General features: G+C 40.1%; 1 protein-coding gene across 1 annotated transcript in view; it reads right to left on the bottom strand.

The window, feature by feature from the left end:
• Nucleotides 1-17,966, bottom strand: part of SH3GL2 (SH3 domain containing GRB2 like 2, endophilin A1) — a 165,962-nt gene that overhangs the window by 7,857 nt on the left and 140,139 nt on the right. Inside the window, exons 4-6 of the mRNA XM_006171178.2 lie at nt 4,397-4,540; nt 3,349-3,482; nt 960-1,118 (exon numbers count right to left, since the gene is read on the bottom strand). Coding sequence (XP_006171240.2) covers nt 960-1,118; nt 3,349-3,482; nt 4,397-4,540 — 437 coding nt within the window. The remainder of the gene's footprint in view (nt 1-959; nt 1,119-3,348; nt 3,483-4,396; nt 4,541-17,966) is intronic.

The raw sequence follows: 17,966 nt of genomic DNA on the forward strand, positions 1-17,966 counted from the left end.
CCAGTCTCAGACTGAGAGCTACACCTTCAGGTCCTGAGGTCTTCAGGCCTTTGGACTTGGACTGAGCCACGTTACTGGTTTTCCTGGACCCGAAGTTTGGAGATGGCCTATCACAGAAGATCTCAGCCTCTGTAATTGCAATGAGCCCACTGTCCTAATAAATACCCTCTCATGTATCTATATTTTATTGGGTTTGTCTCTCTGAAGAACTATGACTAATGCAAGTGGTAAGCACAAAAGTTTCTGTAAACCTTTTGGCAGAAGGTGATCAGAAACTGATGGGGTGCAGAGGAGGAGATGAACAAGGACCGGAAAGCTGGTTTAACAGGTCTTAGCACAGTCAGAAGGAAGGACTGTAACCATGGCTTTGAAGCTAAAAGAATTCAAAAGAATGTATTGTTTAAAGCCATGAATAATAATTTAGTACTCTGGAAATGTGAAAACAATTTTTAAACTATATCATCTATGACCCAAATGTAGTACACCTATGCGAGGCACTAGCGTAGGTACTACCATTCTCAATAAAAATACCTTTCTCAAATAAAATGACTTTACTTCAAAATTCAGACCATCTTAATCTATGTTGGGCACTTGATTCTACATATATGTTAGATGATACTCTTTTATAATCTGAAGTCAACCTGCCCTATATTTCAACAAAATATTACAAGCTATTAGATTTATACATGAATCAAGAGAAACATTCTTTATCTTCTCACTATTGATAATGCTTTGAGATTCATTAATAAACGTAAATCTGGTTAAATCAAACTATAGGAATGCAGAAAAACCTTTACCATTTTTCAGTCTACTTTATCATGTAAAGTTATTTAAAAGAAATAACCATCTACTGAAGTTCTCATTGCATACTGTAATCAGATATCAACACTTTTGATGGCATACCCTTTAATGCATTAATCTTGGGCTTCAGTGATAAGATTAAATTAAAAATCACTTACATCCATCTCCAAGAGATTGAACATGCTTGACTCAGCAATTTCCTTAGACTCATCGAATTTCTCCAGAGCCTGACGAAGTTCTTCATCTGGAATCTTGCCTTGTCGTTTTTTTTTATAATCGAAGTCCAGGCGTCGACCCTCCAACTTCTTTAGATGATGCTGAAAAAGTGAAGGGCGGGAATACACTTTGGAAGGAGTTCTGAAAAAAGCCTGTTTGCAGCTCACTTCACTGTGTTACCAGAGAAAGAAAAAACATGCATCATAGGCAAAGTTCCAAAGGCTAAATATGGAGAAACAATTTTAAAATATAATTAAGAATAGGAGCAAGCAGGTGGTGTGGTGGTTAAGGTGCTAGACTCCTACAAGGCTGACTGCAGTTCAAGTCTTGGACCCAGTGGCTTGAAAATTATGATGGGTGAATGTGAATGCATGCCCAAAATCCGAGGCAGAAACAGGAGAAAGGATTGTGTTATGGCCATCCCTCCCAGAGAAAGGGGGTGATTTCTCACTCTACTTCTCTCTCTCTCTCTAAGTGCACATGCCATATAGGGGGAAAAAATAAGAACAAGGGAAAAAAAGAAAAAGCTGTGAGAAATATCACTGCCCTTTATCTTCTGCCCTTACTAGGCCAAAATAAGCTGCTCTATGCTTTTTCATCCCATGACAGAAGTAGGAAATGCATGTGCATGGCTATACACACCAAAAGGACATATCACAGGGCCTACAAGTTTCACCTTCAAAAGAAATGGTGACTATTGAGAGGACAAGAGAAAAAGCCCTTTCCTTGAAATAGATTGAGAAAGAATGGAACTATCTAGCTTGTTAGGATTACCTAAGTTGCTCATTAAAAATATAGATTCTAGGACCAGCAGATGGCATAATGGTTACATCACTGGATTCCCATATGGCTGACCAGTTCTAATCCCACATCTGGTGGGTTGAAATGTACACTGGGCATGAGTGCATGCACACCCAAAATCCTGAGAGGATAATGGAAGAGGAGGGATTGAGGCCTGGCCAACCCCCCACGGGGGAGAGGCGATATCTTGCTCTCTCTCTCTCTCTCTCTCTCGCAAACACTCATATAAAAATCTCTTTAAAAAAATGTGTGTGTGTGTGTGTGTGTATACTTTTTTTTTTCATTCCTGATCATATGAATTAGAATATGCAGGGCTCAGGCTTAGGAATCTGTATCTGAACAGATTGTCCCAGTTGGCTAAGACAGTTTTCAGAGAGCCACTGATTTAACTTAAGCCTCCCATTTGACAAGTAAACTCAATCACAAAACCCAACTTGGAGGTGACTTCAGAAAAGCTTTCATCTAACGCTCCACAATAAACTTCAATCCCTCCTTGTACTGTCTCCAATAAATGGCTCCAAGTCTCTTCCCTACATATCTAGTGACCAAGTAGAAAAGTAAGTTTCCAAAACTAAAGAGTATTTTTTTTCTGATAGTTGTAGTCTTCTTCTACTAATAAATGAAAAAAACTTTTTTCTCTTGTTCCTAGATGTGTATGAAGTGGAAGGGAAAGACATGAAAACAGAGCTGGGAGTGGTGACGAAATGAAAAAGAAAAGAGGAAGAACAACTTTCCCTCCTGCCGCAGCCCCTGACCCCAATCTACGCCCTGATCCAAACTAGATATTTGCTCTTTTGGAAAAAATATCCTTTGCAAACATCTAAACTTACACTCAGCTGTTAAGACTGAGCATGGAAATCAGAAATCTATTTTGGATTTAGAGTGAGTCACTTATTGTACAATTGTGTGATCCTGAACAAGTAGCAGAGCTGAAGGAGATTTAAGCTGGAATAAGGAGAAATGGGAGACCTCATTTTCAGTTACAACAGTCCTTTTTAGACTCAAATATTTGTTGAATGAATAAACAAAACAAACACTATTTACCCAATTAGAGACAAAGCCAGCTGAACTTAATTTATTAGAAACAGTTCAACAGTTCTACATGTCTTAGAAAGAGGATAGTTGGATATTCTTCCTCAGTCCTAACAACCATTATGAAACATAAAAACATATGTTCATATGTTCATAACCACTTGCATTTTAGGAAATGAAAACAGCCTAGCAAACCATTCTAATTAATGAAATTATGTATTCTTGCAGAAAAGATATTATCCTCTGGGGAAGGGAGGTTTAAAAAAAGTTATTCAATGTGAAACTGAACATGGAGAAGCCCAATGTGATACTCATGGGTGGCATAGTTATAATAGTAGGCCACCATATTTCTGGTTCTCTCTATTTGTCTTGCTCAGTTGTTTTGCAATCCACATGCCCAGCACTGACAATGGGCACAGTAAACAAACAAACAAAAAATGTTTTCTAAGAAAACAGACATCTGCACTGGTACAGTTTCAACTGCCTGGGTGCATGTACCTGAATTTCCCGTAGGTCTTTGTCATGAAGATTCTGAAGAGGGTCAATAAAGTTCTGCTTTACCTCCATGTCCAAAGAGTCTTTCACCTCTGAAAGTTCCCTCATGGCCTCCCCAACCTCACCAAGTGCTGGGCCTGGAAGGGAAAAATGAAGCTCTTTCACATGAAACGTTAAAGATGAAATGCATTTGCAATTTGCAGATGAAAACCCAGGGACTACTACCTATCTTCTGAAGACAACACAGACGAGAGAATACATCGTGCCCTCAGAGAGCGGTGCCTTTTGCACTCATGACTGTTCTTTCTAGGCAACTGACTTGACACACACCTCTACCTGGGAGTAGTATTCTTTATTATCAAGAATGTGATATTTTGCTTTTCCTTTACAAATCAATTTGAGAAGCTATCTACTCTTTCCTATAAGTAAAAGCTTTCCCTAGTATGGGGCAAGTTTAAAGCCAAAGCATTCAGTAGAAGCAAATACTGGAAGTAGAAAGCAGGGTTAAATTAGGGAGGACCATCATTTGCTGAGACCTTGCATCATGAAGAAATAAAATCAGAAGTGTTTGGTATGGTGGCTAAAAGTCAAAGGAGAGGGGTAATAAAGGAATAAACCATGTCTTCCCTGGGCCCGTGAAACTAGGTGCCATATACAAAAGAGCAAAGAGCTCAGAGATAGCCCAGGTGACAGGGTGTTGAGTCATGCCAACTGCAACTGCTCACTCTGACTTGGTGTTCAGTGACTGCCAGGCGCTCCCAACACAAAGTGCCCAGGCAGCTGGATAAGTAAACTACAGCTGCTATAGAGACTAGGGTTTTATTAGACATAGATAGTTAGATGGATGGATGGATGGATAGATAAAACTCCCAAGATAAATCACCTTAAAAACAATGAAACAATTCTGAAAACAAATTTATGGCCCATGTATACAAGATCTAAAAGTGAGAATCAAAATATAAAATGGCTTGACCGACTTCCTACAGAGTTTCTTACTGGCTCTAGAACCCTGGACACCAGAAGAATGACACAGTGAGAAAGGACTCCTTACCGAAATTGCAATCATCGCCAAGCTCCCTTCCAAACTTGAGCATGGCCTCTGCGAGCAGCGCCTCTGCTTGAGGGTAGCCTGGCCCTTTCTCCTGGCCACGGATCTTTGACATCGTGTTGATCATGCTGAGCTTAGCTCTGGAAGCTAAAGGTAAAAAGGGAATAGGCATTCAAAGGCAGCAATGTGATAGAGTGGAAACAGGGCTGGCTGGAGAATCGGGCTTCAAACTAGCCCATAATGCAGCTCAGCTACTGAAAACTTAACTTTCCATGCTCCAGTGTCCTCACTTACAGCATATGGGGGCTGGTGCATGTCTCTGCATATTTATATCCTATTTCTCTACGCCTTTTCCATCCTGGTGTGCCCATTCCCCGGTCATCTTCACTGTGGTGACCTCAGTGGTGACTTTGTGGACCTGGGTGGTTCCACAGAGAACATTTTAGAAACATCTGGCTTATGTGACAACCTCTATTTTATTCTAGTTTTATATTTTAATTCTAGAAGTCTAAGGGCTAAAGTAAGAAATCAATGGTACATTCTTACAGTGTGGGCCTTATGCCATGTTTTGCTTATGCAGTGTATAAAATAGAACTGTTTTTGAAATTACTTCTCAGTTTAGATTCTGACAGTAAACAGACCCATGAAGAACAAAAATAATATGTTCATCAAAAAGACAATCACATCTCTAGCACATATCTACATCTGAAAATTAGGTTTTGTTCCTCAAAGGCATTGTAATTTCTTTTTTGATTTTATTTTTATGCAAGAAGGTGCTAAGAAAGCATTTCCAGTTTTAACAGGAGAAACAGTTTTAACAAATTGCTAAAGTCTATGATTTAATCAGCGTGAGGATACAAGGGTTCCTCAGGTTCTGTGTGAGAGTTGGCATTATACATTAATCTAGGGCTGTGTTCACAATCCCATGTGCACAGAAATCCCCGACAGAATCACAGATACTGGTATTTTTCGCATTCATTTAACCTTGAACATATATTTCAAATAGGTTTTTATATAAAATGTAGGCCTTAAAGGCATAGACTGGAGATGTGAAGAGTTTTCCAAAGAGGACAGACCCCTCCAACTCTACTTCACAGATATTACCATGAGCAAGACAAGTAAGGTCTCTGTGCTCCGCAGTTTATAATGAACCAAGGGTAGAGTCTACTTTGAAAGCAAATAAGTGCATATAATAAGAGCCATAATGGGAGATTGCAACAGGTCACAAATACATGGCACTGTATTAGGTTGCTGGGGTAAAGCATTGCAAAGAAGCGTTCCTGGAAGGACCTATTTTAAAGCTTAGAACCATAGAGTATGTAGCAGTTAGTCAGGCTAACAGTACATGCAAAGCCTGGTGCCAACTGGAAAAACACAAAGTTTACCTTGTATTTACTTTCTCATACAACAGTGCATCCCATGTTAAATTTCAAAAACTGAAAATGCCTCAATCATTTCTGAAAGAACAATGTCATTAGAGTATATCTGAAGGGCTTTTCCTGCAGTTTGCCATTTCTGAGATCCAGGAAAAACATGGTCTCTGTCTTCAAGGAGCTCATGGTGGAGTGAGGAGTCACATAAACAGAAAGACAGTGGGGTTAAATGTTGTAAAGTAATATGTACAGGGTACTAAGGGAACACAGAGAAGTAGTAACAACACAAATAAACTAAAATGCCTCAAAAAAAGAAAATAAACACCAGACAATAGAAAGTATGGAATGAACAGAAGAAAACAGATAAATGGAAATCAAAGAAACATTAATGAAACCACATGTGCTGGTTAATCCCTTCAAATCCTGTTTTGACCATTTTACATTCTGAAGATATATTTCTTTTATGAAATTTGGCTAGTGATTTGTGCTTCTGTTTTGGTTCTGTTAAGAGCTGTCTCTAGTAAATTTAAATAGTTTAATACATTGTGGTTGACTTCCTCATTCACAATTGTGAATTCATTCAATTATGAATAGCTTTATTCTTTCACTAACTAATTAAACATATATTGGATACATTCTATATTTTCATAATAAGAAAACCTTACCCTATTCATTTACTTATTTCTTCAAATGATCTTAAAAAAAATAATTCACAAATTTAAAGAGACTTTTTAAAAGTATTTTTTTTATTTTTAAGGTTTTTGCTATAGGGTATCTGTAACTGCTGAAGACGTAAAGTGAAAATCACTCCCCAGAGAGGTGGCCATACCACAATCCCTTCTCCTCCATTCTCCTCTTGGGATTTTGGGCACATATGCACATGCACCTGGTATGACTTTCAAGCCACCAGGTCAGAACTCCCACCACAGTAAGTCATGTGGGAGTCTAGGATCTTAACCACTATACAAACTTGTCAAATGTTTATTAAAAATTCGGGGTGTAAAAACTTCTGTATTTTTTTTTGAGAGGTTTTAGCTATAGGGTGCGTGTGCTTGCCAGAAAGACAGAGAGAGACAGAGAGACAGAAAGCAAGAAATCATCCCCCAAGGGGGATGGCCACACCGCAATCTCTTCTCCTCCATTCTCCTCTCGGGATCTTGGGCGCACACACACTCACATGTGCCCAGCGTGAGTTTAAGCCACTGGGTCCACGACTCGAACTGCGATCAACTACATGGGAGTTCAGCGACATAGCCATTATGCTATCTGCTGGTCCCAAAACTTCTGTATTCTTGAAAACTATCATCAGACTTCTAAGTTAACCATTTTTAATATGAATTGCTTTAAAATGATATTCTTGGGACTAGCAGTTGGCATAATGGCTATGTCACTGGACTCCCATGCAGTTGACGTGGTTTGATTCCCAGACCAGGTGGCTTAAACTCACACCAGGAGCATCTGCATGTGTGCCCAAGATCTTGAGAGGAGAAAAGAGGAGAAAGGATTGCAGTGTGGCCATCCCTCCTCGGGGGTGATTTCTTGCTTTCTGTTCCTCTGGCAAGCACACATGCCCTATAGCAAAAACCTCTCCAAAAACAAAAAAGATATTCTAAAATGATACTTTAAGAAACTTAGAGTCATCCAGTCAAATTACTATGCTACAGTTTTCGCCTGTGTTGCTTCACTGTGTTGTATATGCTCTTAGAGGTTTCTCTTACAAAGGGACCTAACTCCTTCAAAGTATTTTTTTTTCCCTAACTTGACTCTTTCTGAGTATACCACCAGCTTTGCCATCATTACTATCCTAGTTCAGGCTGCCCCCACTTGGTTTACTGTCCAAACAGACTCCTGATAGCAATCTCTCCCCTAGCCTATGAGAAGGTGATCCTGGTATGTTGATCTGTGTATCACAGCAAGGATTAGCATTGTTAAGCAAATTTTATGAAAGGAGAGGCACAGTGTTAAGGACTGAGATCCTGCACTAGGCACCAGTAGATCAGATCAAACCAAAAGGAGTCACTCATGCTAAGCTGCAATCAAACTAAAACTTCAAAGGAGCAGGTAAATTCTTAAAAACAAGAGACTCACAGCAACCAATCAGAAAGGGCCAACCCAACCTGAGTCAGTGTAACAATTAAGTTTCCCGTCCCTACAGCTCTTACAAGAAAGTAATCTGATGTTAACCAAGTTTTTTCTATTGTTTTGTTCCTTATTCCTATCTTACAAAAGCCAACTTTTCTGTCTGTCCAGAGGAACCATTCATTCTATTATTACTTTGTAGAATGATAAGCTACCTAGTTCTAGATTTACAAATAAAAGCCTATTAAATCTTTAAACTAAACCTGTACTTCAGTCTTTTGACAATTCAAAGTTCAGAGTAGATGTTTGACATACCTGCTGAAGATGGAAAAATGAGTGGGTAGAGTATCAAGGAAAGACAAACCCTTGGTAGTGGTTCTAATAAAGCAGACTATTCTCCCATGCTTTGGCTCATGTGATTGAGGGCCTTTTTAATATAATAGGAAAAATAACTAAATGAATGTGTTTCTTTTTTTGAAAAATAGGGTTTGATAATTGATTGGGCTTTTTTTTTTTTTTTAAAGAAAACATGTTAGCCTTTTGAGGGTGAGATTCCATATATTACATAAACTCAAAGAATTGCTAGCCTAACTACTTCAAATGTCTCCGAGAGAACAGGCAGACAAGTCTGTGCCCTGGAGGTAGAAGACTGGAAGATTTGTTACTGGAGAATACAATCCATTCTAGAAAAGAAAGTTAAAGACACAGCTAGAGCATCCGATACTAGTAGGCTGTCAGAAGAGTCATGCCTTTTTTTTCTGTTTTTCTAATCAAAATGTGTCATGGTTTCCGATGACCCAGTATTCTACAACCCCAGGCTGATCACCCTAGAATGGAGCCATAAGAGTTAATAAGCCACATTCACCCTTGCACAGTTTTACTATCTTACATCTAGTACAAAGGGACAGTTACTGTCACCACAATTTGAAGAAAGCTTCTAACATGCGTGAGATTGAAACAAAAACAAGAAAGGTAATTATAGAAAACAAAAAATGAGAAGTAGGACAAGTCATTACTCTTCTCGGTGTCTAAGACACTTTAGGTATGAAATAAAGAAACAAAAGAGTCTTAGAAATTAAAATATAATTAAAATTAAAATATGAATTGAAATTTAAAAATTAAAAAATTGGGACCAGCAGTTAGCATAATGGCTGTCGCTGGACTCCCATGTAGTCAACCGCGGTTTGAGTCCTGGACCTGGTGGCTTAAAACTCATGCCAGGCGTGCGTGCGCACCCAAGATCCCAAGAGGAGAAGGGAGGAGAAGGGTTTGCAGCATGGCCATCCCCCCCACCCCCCATGGGTGATTTCTCGCTTTCTGTCTCTCTGTCTCTCTCTGTCTGTCTGGCAAGCACATGCACCCTATAGCAAAAACTTCTCCGAAAGAAAAAAAAATTAATAAATAAACAAATTTAAAAATCAACAGAACCACAGATGATAAAGCTGAATCGAATCTCCTAAAAAGTAGAATTTTTAAAAGAGATGGAAAATAGGAAAAACATAAAATTTTAATCTGTCTAGGAGGTCTAGCAGCTGAATAATGGAAGTTCAGAATATAAATGAACATACAAATAGAAGAGGAAAAAAGGATTTTTTTGTAAGTTAAAGAAAATTTTCTAGAACTAACAAACATACATTCCCAGGATGAAATGGTTCACTGAAGGCCTAGTACAATGGATAAAAATGTCCACACCAAGGATGATCAATATGAAATTTCAGAGCCCTGAGGACAAAGTGACATTCCTAAAACTTTGAGAGAGGAGAAACTAGGTTACATATGAATGAAGTAGCAAGAATCGCAATGAACAGGAGAAAAGCATGCATGTGAGAAATTTTCTCAGAAAATTACAGAATGATTACTCCAAATTTCTTATAGAAAATAATCTCCAAGTCTGTATTCAAATTATCAGTGAAGTATAAAGGGAGAATAATGACATTTTCAAACACACAAAGGAGGTCTCATTATTTTTCTTCCCAAGCTAATGAGAGACACACTATATTATTAATATCATGAAGGTACAAATCAAGGAAAGAAGCAGGTATGAAATATAGAAAATAGGGATCCAAGATAAGGAAGTGGGCAAAAAAGAATCCCTAAAATGATGGCAAACGGAGATCCTGAGATGGTCCTTGTGCATCAGGCATCAAGGGCAGCTACCGCAGACACCACACATAACCAGACACATGCAGCTATGAAGAAGCTGTGTACTCCCATGCTCCATGCTAATTCTGAAGTCGAATGTCTCCCTAAGTTCCCTAGTAGGATGGACAGCTGCCTGCCTCTGAACCCTGCTGTCTAATGCACCTTTTACTGGCTTTTTCTTCTTGCCTACTCATCTAAGTTTCCTAGAATCATGTCCCAAGTCAATACCTGTGCTCAAATCCCTGCCTCATGGTTTGCTTCTGCAGGAACCTAAACTAAGAGAGCAATCAATCCAGAACGCAGTTTCATCTGTCTCAAAGATAATGAACACCTACATGTTTTAATGTATTGGGACGAAATTCACATCTGTAGCAGAGGGTTTGAGAAAGAACTCATGAAAGGTTCATCGAAAATTAATAAAATTAAAAATAAGGCAAAGATTAACAAAAAAACAGAAAGCTGTATAAGAAAGGAAACAAAGTTCTACATATGTCAGATTTGTATAAAGTTTACAATGGCAAAAGATGTAAATACAGGGAACCAGCAGTTAGCGTAATAGCTATGTCGCTGGACCCCCACGTAGTCGACCGCAGTTCATGTCCTGGACCCAGTGGCTTAAAACTCACGCCGGGCGTGTGTGCGTGCATGACCAGGATCCCGAGAGGAGAATGGAGGAGAAGGGATTGCAGCATGATCATCCCCCCTGGGGGGTGATTTCTCGCTTTCTATCTCTGTGTCTCTCTCTGTCTGGCGAGCACACGCACGCTATAGCTAAAAACCTCTCTCAAAAAAAAAAAAAGATGTAAATACAATCTAATGACAAGTGTGCTGTAAACATACTGGGAAATTAAGAGAGGGTAGCCATGTGGAATGAAAAGATAAAGAAAAGATCAGTTCCAATCTTTCAAATTGGGAGCCAAACAGAAAACACCTAAGAGTAGAAAACCAAACTAGAATGACATTAAGTATGCTATTTTAAGACTAGAAGTAAAAATGAAAGAAAGAAACAACCAAAAGAGTCTTGTAAGTGTTGCATCCAAGAAAGAAAAACGAAGGGAGGGAAAAATGCAACTCCAGGGAAACTACTTTAAAAAAAAAAAATCTGAAACAAAACAAAAACATTAAATTTAAAATATTTCCCACTTTTTTTTCCCCCAGGGGAAAAGGATGTTTAAAGTAAGACCTAATAGGGACCAGCAGATGGCATAATTGCTACATCACTGGACTCCTATGTAGTTGACTATGGTTCGAGTCCCAGACCCAGTGGCTTAAAACTCAAGCCAGGCGTGTGTGCACATGTTTCCAAGATCCTGAGAGGAAAATGAAGGAGAAGGGATTGCAGCATGGTCATTCCCCTGGGGAATGATTTCTCACTTTCTGTCTCTCTGGCAAGCACACACGCCCTATAGCAAAAGTCTCTTGATAAATAAATAAATAAATACAGTAAAAATAAGACCTAATAAATAGTACTCAGTGTCTCATCAATCTCAGCAATGCTCTAGTCTTTCAATCAAAAAGTTTTATGGAAAAATAAATTCACTGATATAAAGACTGATATAATTGACCAAGAAGAGAAAAGTTATTAACAGGGAAAAATGCCATCAAAGGAAAAGGTTTGGGAGGCCAGAGTGGTACAGAGGTAAAATGTCCTGGTTTGCAAGGCTGACCTACATGGGAAGGTTTGTGGATTCATGTCTGGAGTCCTCCCCCAGTATACTGGGCACACGCATGCCCATGATCTGCGGCTGACTGAAGGTGGGGGCAGGCTGTTGGGGTGCTAGCTTTCTGTCTCTGTCTCTCTCTCTCTCTCTTTCTCTCTTTAAAAAAGAGATTTTTTAAAAAAAGCTTTAACAACACAACAAAAGAAAAAAGAAAAGGGCTTAGGTGGCTTCTAGGAAAAAATTTATCAGGTGAGCTGAAATAGCAGAAATTGAAATCAGGATACCCATAAAAGGCTGACTTGTTCCCAAAAGGGACTCTCACTGCTTTGTCCTCTGCTAAAAGAGCAGTTCCCTTTTCAGCATCAACATTCATGCTGTCTACGAAGGAAGACAAATGAGGGCAGCCAAGGCTCTATCTTAATCATTTCCCAACTCTAAAGCATAATCCACAGCACCCCTGATGAGCCTTCTAAATCTAGAAGCAGCTGTAAGAAGACCAAGCTCTGCTGAGAGCTAACCACTAGCTCGGCCAGCCCTGCCTGAGTTATTTTCCTCTGACCTAAAAGCCGTGCCAACCGGAGTCACTACAGTCCCTGCTAAGGCTGCTTATCTCCTGTGGTAAGTCTTTGGGGATGTTGAAAACGCAATGCTTCTGACAAGTATTAGCTTTCAGAATTTTTATTTCCTAAACCAGGCAAACAAACAAGAAAACAAATTGCAGAAATGCAGCAGAAGGCAGTACAGACAGCAGCAAAGTGCACCAGAGTAAACATTAGCTTTGAGCTTACACCAACACAGGGAAAACCCCAGGCTGTAAATCTTACTAGCTATGTACCCTGAAAACGATCTTGTTCGAAAGGCTGTTATCACGAATCAATGATAAGCAGCAAAAAGAGTAACCAACAGAGCTGGCACCAGGTATACTCCTCCCTTCCAGGCTCTCCTTTTTCTTTTTTTTAAATTTATTCTCTTGTGAGAGTGAAAATGACAAAAAGAGAGAAACACAAGTACCTTCATTGGGATCTCAGGCTCCAAACCCCGGCAGCCAGCCATGATCAAGGCACACACTCTGCCTGTTCAGGTTGACCAGGGAACTGAACCTGCCATCCTCCACACTGACCCCGCCTGGCGTGTGCAGCCTGCTGTTACTGTGTCACCAGCTGGCCCTAGGTTCTTGTTTCCATGACTGTGTGTGCTAGAGCACTACACTGACAGATGGTTGTGCAGGGAACTACATTTCCCAGGATTCTTTCTCTGCATGTTTTCATGGACCAAGTTCAAGTTGGTCCAAAATAAGGTCAAGACTTGGGAGGTGGAGAGACCAGACGATAGTATAATGATTATGTCACTGAACTCCCACGTAGGTGACTGTGGTTTGAGTCCCAGACCTGGTGGCTTAGGACTCATGCCAGGCACATGTGCATGTGTGCCCAAAACCCTGAGAGAAGAATGGAGGAGAAGGGATTGTGGCATGGCCATGATTTCTTGCTTTCTGTCTCTATGCAAGTGCACATGCCTCACAGCAAAGAATCTCTCTCTTAAAAAAAATAAAACAAAAGAGATTTGGGAGGTGGAGTGAAGTAGCAAACATGACTTTCTGAAAGCTATCACAGGTTGGAGAGGGAAAGAAATGCAGAGGTGCCACTGGGCTCCAGTTTGCCCTTGCTCTTCCCCACTTGGGTTGAATTATTTCACTTAAAAGTTAATTTTATAAAATTACTCTGTATATGATTTTTTCTAATCCTTAAAAACAATTGCCCTGTACAAAAGCACCATGACCTCCCACTGTGCTCTAAATGGAGCTGGAGGCTGCTGATAAAATCCGATCACACAGCGCACTCTGGCCTCACAGGATGGTCTGAGAAAGCAGGTCACGCAGCAGCAGCCCGGCTGCCCTTCCCTTATACAACATCCCTGGATGTTCAGGGTTCCGAGGCTGCTGGGCCTCATCATTTCCCCAGCCTCTAGTTTATAAGGTGCAGAGGGGAAAGCCCTCCTTCTCCAGGAAACCCAGGAGCACTGATCTGCACTTATTTGTTCCAGATTTCCCTTAATAACCTGGCTCTTTAGAAGCAGATTATCTTTAAATTATGTCATGAAACTGTTCTTAGTGAGAAAAACTAAAACTTATCACACATCCTCCCAGAATCAGGAACTAGACTCTCATTCTGCCACACTGTCCCCCCTCCCCCAGCAAAAAAGAGTTCTTAAACTAAATTATGAGCCCTAGCTAAGGAAATAAAAACAGTCACATTAATTAAAATAAATGGGTTACACTGAAAATAATTATATAACCCCTGTACAAAACATTCTAAAGGTGCATTGCCTGAGTTGTTAATTACCAAAAATTTGTTTTTAAATTATTTCTCTATAATAAAAATGAACAATACGAGTATTTGTTAAGTACCTACTGTGTAAAGGGTCTATGATAGGGAGATTCTCTCAGCCCCCTACTCCCATGGAGCCTGTCCAGGGAGAAGCAGCAAGGATTCTGTTCACTGGGGAGAGGAGAACATGGGAAGAACATGTTGTGGGATAGTTCTCACATATGCATATCTCAGAAGAGAGAGTTAAGAATTCTATGAAACAGGGGACCAGCAGTTAGCGTAATGGCTATGTCACTGGACTCCCATGTAGTTGACCACGGTTCACGTCCCGGACCCAGTGGCTTAAAACTCACGCTGGGCACATGTGCGTGTGTGCCCAAGATCCCAAGAGGAAAATGGAGGAGAAGGTACTATGGTGTGGCCATCCCCACTGGGGGGTGATTTCTCACTTTCTGTCTCCCTGTCTGTCTGGCAAACGCACACGCCCTATAGCAAAAACCTCTTCAAAAAAGAAAAAAGAAAAAGAAAAAAAAGAATTCTATGAAACAGTTGATACTAGAGCTGGGCTCTCTGGAAGAATAAAGTGTAGGAGCCAGCAGGTGGTATAGTGGTTAAGGTGCTGGACTTCCACATGGCTGAGTGCAAACTGAAATTCGAGTCTTGGACACAGTGGCTTGAAACTCACACCAGGCATGTGTACGACCTGTGCCCAAAATCCTGAGAGGAGAATGGAGAAGAAGGGATTGCAGTATAGCCATCCCCCAAGGGGTGATTTCTTACTTTCTCTCTCTCTCTGTCCTCCAGGAAGTGCACATGCCCAATAGCCCAAAAATCTCTTAAAAAAAAAAAAGTGAAGTGTAAAGGAACAGAGGTAAGACAGGCCATCTGGGAATCTGGAGAATACGAGCAAGGGCACATGAAACAGAAATACATGTTCAGAGAGTAGAGAACAACCAGAAGCTCTCAAGTGCTGCTGGTGGAAGGGCAAATAGGTAGAACATTTTGGACAATGATCTGGCAGTATTTACTAAAGTTGAACATACCCCTTCACAAATGGGCACAGTATAATATACATGTATAAAAAGATGCTAGTCAAAATAGCTGGAAAATGAAACACCTACATGTTTATCTGTGAGAAAGATAAAATTGACAAATGTTCTTTTTTTTTTTTCTTTGAGAGGTTTTTGCTATAGGGCGTGTGTGCTCGCCAGAAAGACAGAGAGACAGAGAGGTAGAAAGTGAGAAATCACCCCCCAGGGGGGATGGCCACGCCACAATCCCTTCTCCTCCTTTCTCCTCTCGGGATCTCGGACATGCATGCACACGCACCAGGCGTGAGTTTAAGCCACCAGGTCTGGGAATCGAACCGTGGTCAACTACATGGGAGTCCAGCGACATAGCCATTACGTCAACTGCTGGTCCCAAACTATACTATGTCCTCATAAGATTATTCTACACAGCTAAGAAGATGAAAGAAGCACAACTACACACAACAATAGCAAAAAGAAAGTTGAATGAAAGAACTCAGATCAAGAAAGTACAAGCTCTATGGGTCTATTAAGTAAAATTCTGAAAGTGTATGGTGTCAGAAGTCAGGGCAGCTTGTATCTGGAAGGGGGCTGCTGGAACACTGCTTAATATTTAGTTCATTGAACTAAGTACCTTTACATAGTAGTATTCATTGAGCAACACACTATAATTTGTGCACTGTTCTTGGATGTCACAGATCAGTAAAAAGTTCAGGGGGGAAAAAAATCCCTTATGCCTGTGTCCTGTTCCCAGAGGTGCTGACATGATTGACATTGGCAGTTTTTAAAGTGCCCTATGTGATTTTAATATGCAGGCAAGTTGAGAGTCACTACCATAGTTTCTAATCAGCCCACTTCAGAAGTGTGGACACTAACTTGAGATAAAGAACACAGGAGGAAAGGACGCTATGGAAATGAAGCCCGTAGGCACTTCCATCTCAGCAAACAGAAAACCTAACAGAATAGTCACACAACTGTACAGAAAGTCACTAAACATGTTGAGTCTGGAGTTCAAAAGAGGGTGGGTGGAATAAAAAGGGGTAGCTTATCTGACATCTTGTAGGGATTTCGAAGCATAGGCCATTAGGTAACAGAAAGAAGGGGAAGAAAATTCCCTCAAAACAAGATGAAACAAAACGCTAGAAAGTTTCTCTTCCTCCAGGTAGTTTTAGATTTGGCAGGTGACATTAGTCTTTAACTGGTATCTACCATAAACCAGCTTTATTTACATAAACAATTTAACTTAATCTTCATAACAACTCTGTGGGTCTGACTGTATTTTTTCTATCTGCAGAAAGAAAAAATACATCTACAAAGTGAGATTAAGGAGGCTTAGACAGGCTAGACAATCCATTCAAGTTTTCATAAGTTATTCAGAGGCAAAGACCAGATTCAGACTCAGGTTGGAACTACTCCAAAGCCCACTTTTCCTCCTATTCCATCATATTTCCTGTGGTACTATAAGTTGCAGGATATCCCCAAATCTCTATAAACTCAAAGAAAAAAGAAAACATCCTTTTCTAAAAGCTTTTACCAGTGGTTGTCAACCTGGTAATATGTATCCCAGAATTACTTAGAACAACATGGGGAAAACTTTTTAAAACCATATATCTGTGCACCCCAACTCTGTCTTGTGGATTTGGAACATCTAGCAGAACACATCTAGACCACAGAACACATTTCCAAGCATAACCCACAGATATGAACAAACAGGTCTGGGCATTGGAGCCCCACCTTTTATTAGTTCTGTCACTCACTTAACCTCCTTGTGTTGGTAAGCTAAGGATTTGCAAACATCTCTCTCCAGCCCAGACCTTTCTCTGTGTTACAGATCATGTAGTCTAATATCTACTTATTCCACACACTAGGATGTTTAGGCATTTTAAACTTAACACTTAAACTTAACATATTTAAATAAACTCTACCATCATTTTCCACCATCATCCCAAATCTTACCTTCCTACAGTACTACCAATATTAATGAATACAACTCCATTCATTCTTCTACTTGCTCAGACCCTAAACTTTATATTCTTTGTAACCATTCTTTGTCTCAAATCCCACATCTAATTAGTCATTACATTCTGTGAGCTCTGCATTCAGAACACATCTAAAATCTGACCACTTCTCACTCTGGTTTGAGCCAATATCATCTCTAGCCTAGATGATTAAAATTGACTCCTACTGGCCTCTCTGCTTCCTATTCCTGCTTCCTAGAATCTATTCTCCATATAAATTCAGGGTGGCCCTATTCTGTGTACATCAAATCACGTCACTCTCCTCCTAAAGATCCTTTAATGTATCCCCATGTTGTTCAGTCCAGAAGCCAAAGTTCTACTAAGAATAACAAAGTCTTGAGACCAGCAAATGGTACAATGGTAACATTGCTGGACTCCTACATAGTGAACTGTGGTTCGAGTATTGGACCTGGTGAATTAAAACTCACGCCAGGTGTGTGTGCGCCCAAGATCCTGAGAGGAGAATGGAGGACAAGGGATTGTGGCATGGCCATCCCCCCTTGGGGGTTGATTTCTCTCTTTCTCTCTGTCTCTCCAGCAAGTGCACATGCTCTGTAGTAAAAATCTCTCTAAGAAAAAAGAAAAAAAAAAAAAAAAAGAATGACAGTCTTATGTGCTCTAACCTCCCCTGTCCACTGTGGCTTTTTTCCTGTTCCCTAAACACATTAAGCACACCATTTTCATGGATGCTACCATGCACTATCTCTCTTACTCTTCATTTTTCTTCATTGCCCTGGTCACCAACTAACATACAGTATTTAATCTCTATCAATCTCTTTCCATTTAAGTATAGACTTCCTGAGGACAGGGGCCTTGTCTGCTTTGTTCACAGATGTATACCTAGGAATTGGAATACCACCTTAGAATAAATGTGGCAGATAACTTAAAGAAAGAGAGAAAGAGAGAAAGAGAGAAAGAGAGAGAGAGAGAGAGAGAGAGAGAGAG

This window comes from Tupaia chinensis, unplaced genomic scaffold (assembly GCF_000334495.1).
Source record: "Tupaia chinensis unplaced genomic scaffold, TupChi_1.0 Scaffold149424_1, whole genome shotgun sequence".
Lineage (NCBI taxonomy): Eukaryota > Metazoa > Chordata > Mammalia > Scandentia > Tupaiidae > Tupaia > Tupaia belangeri.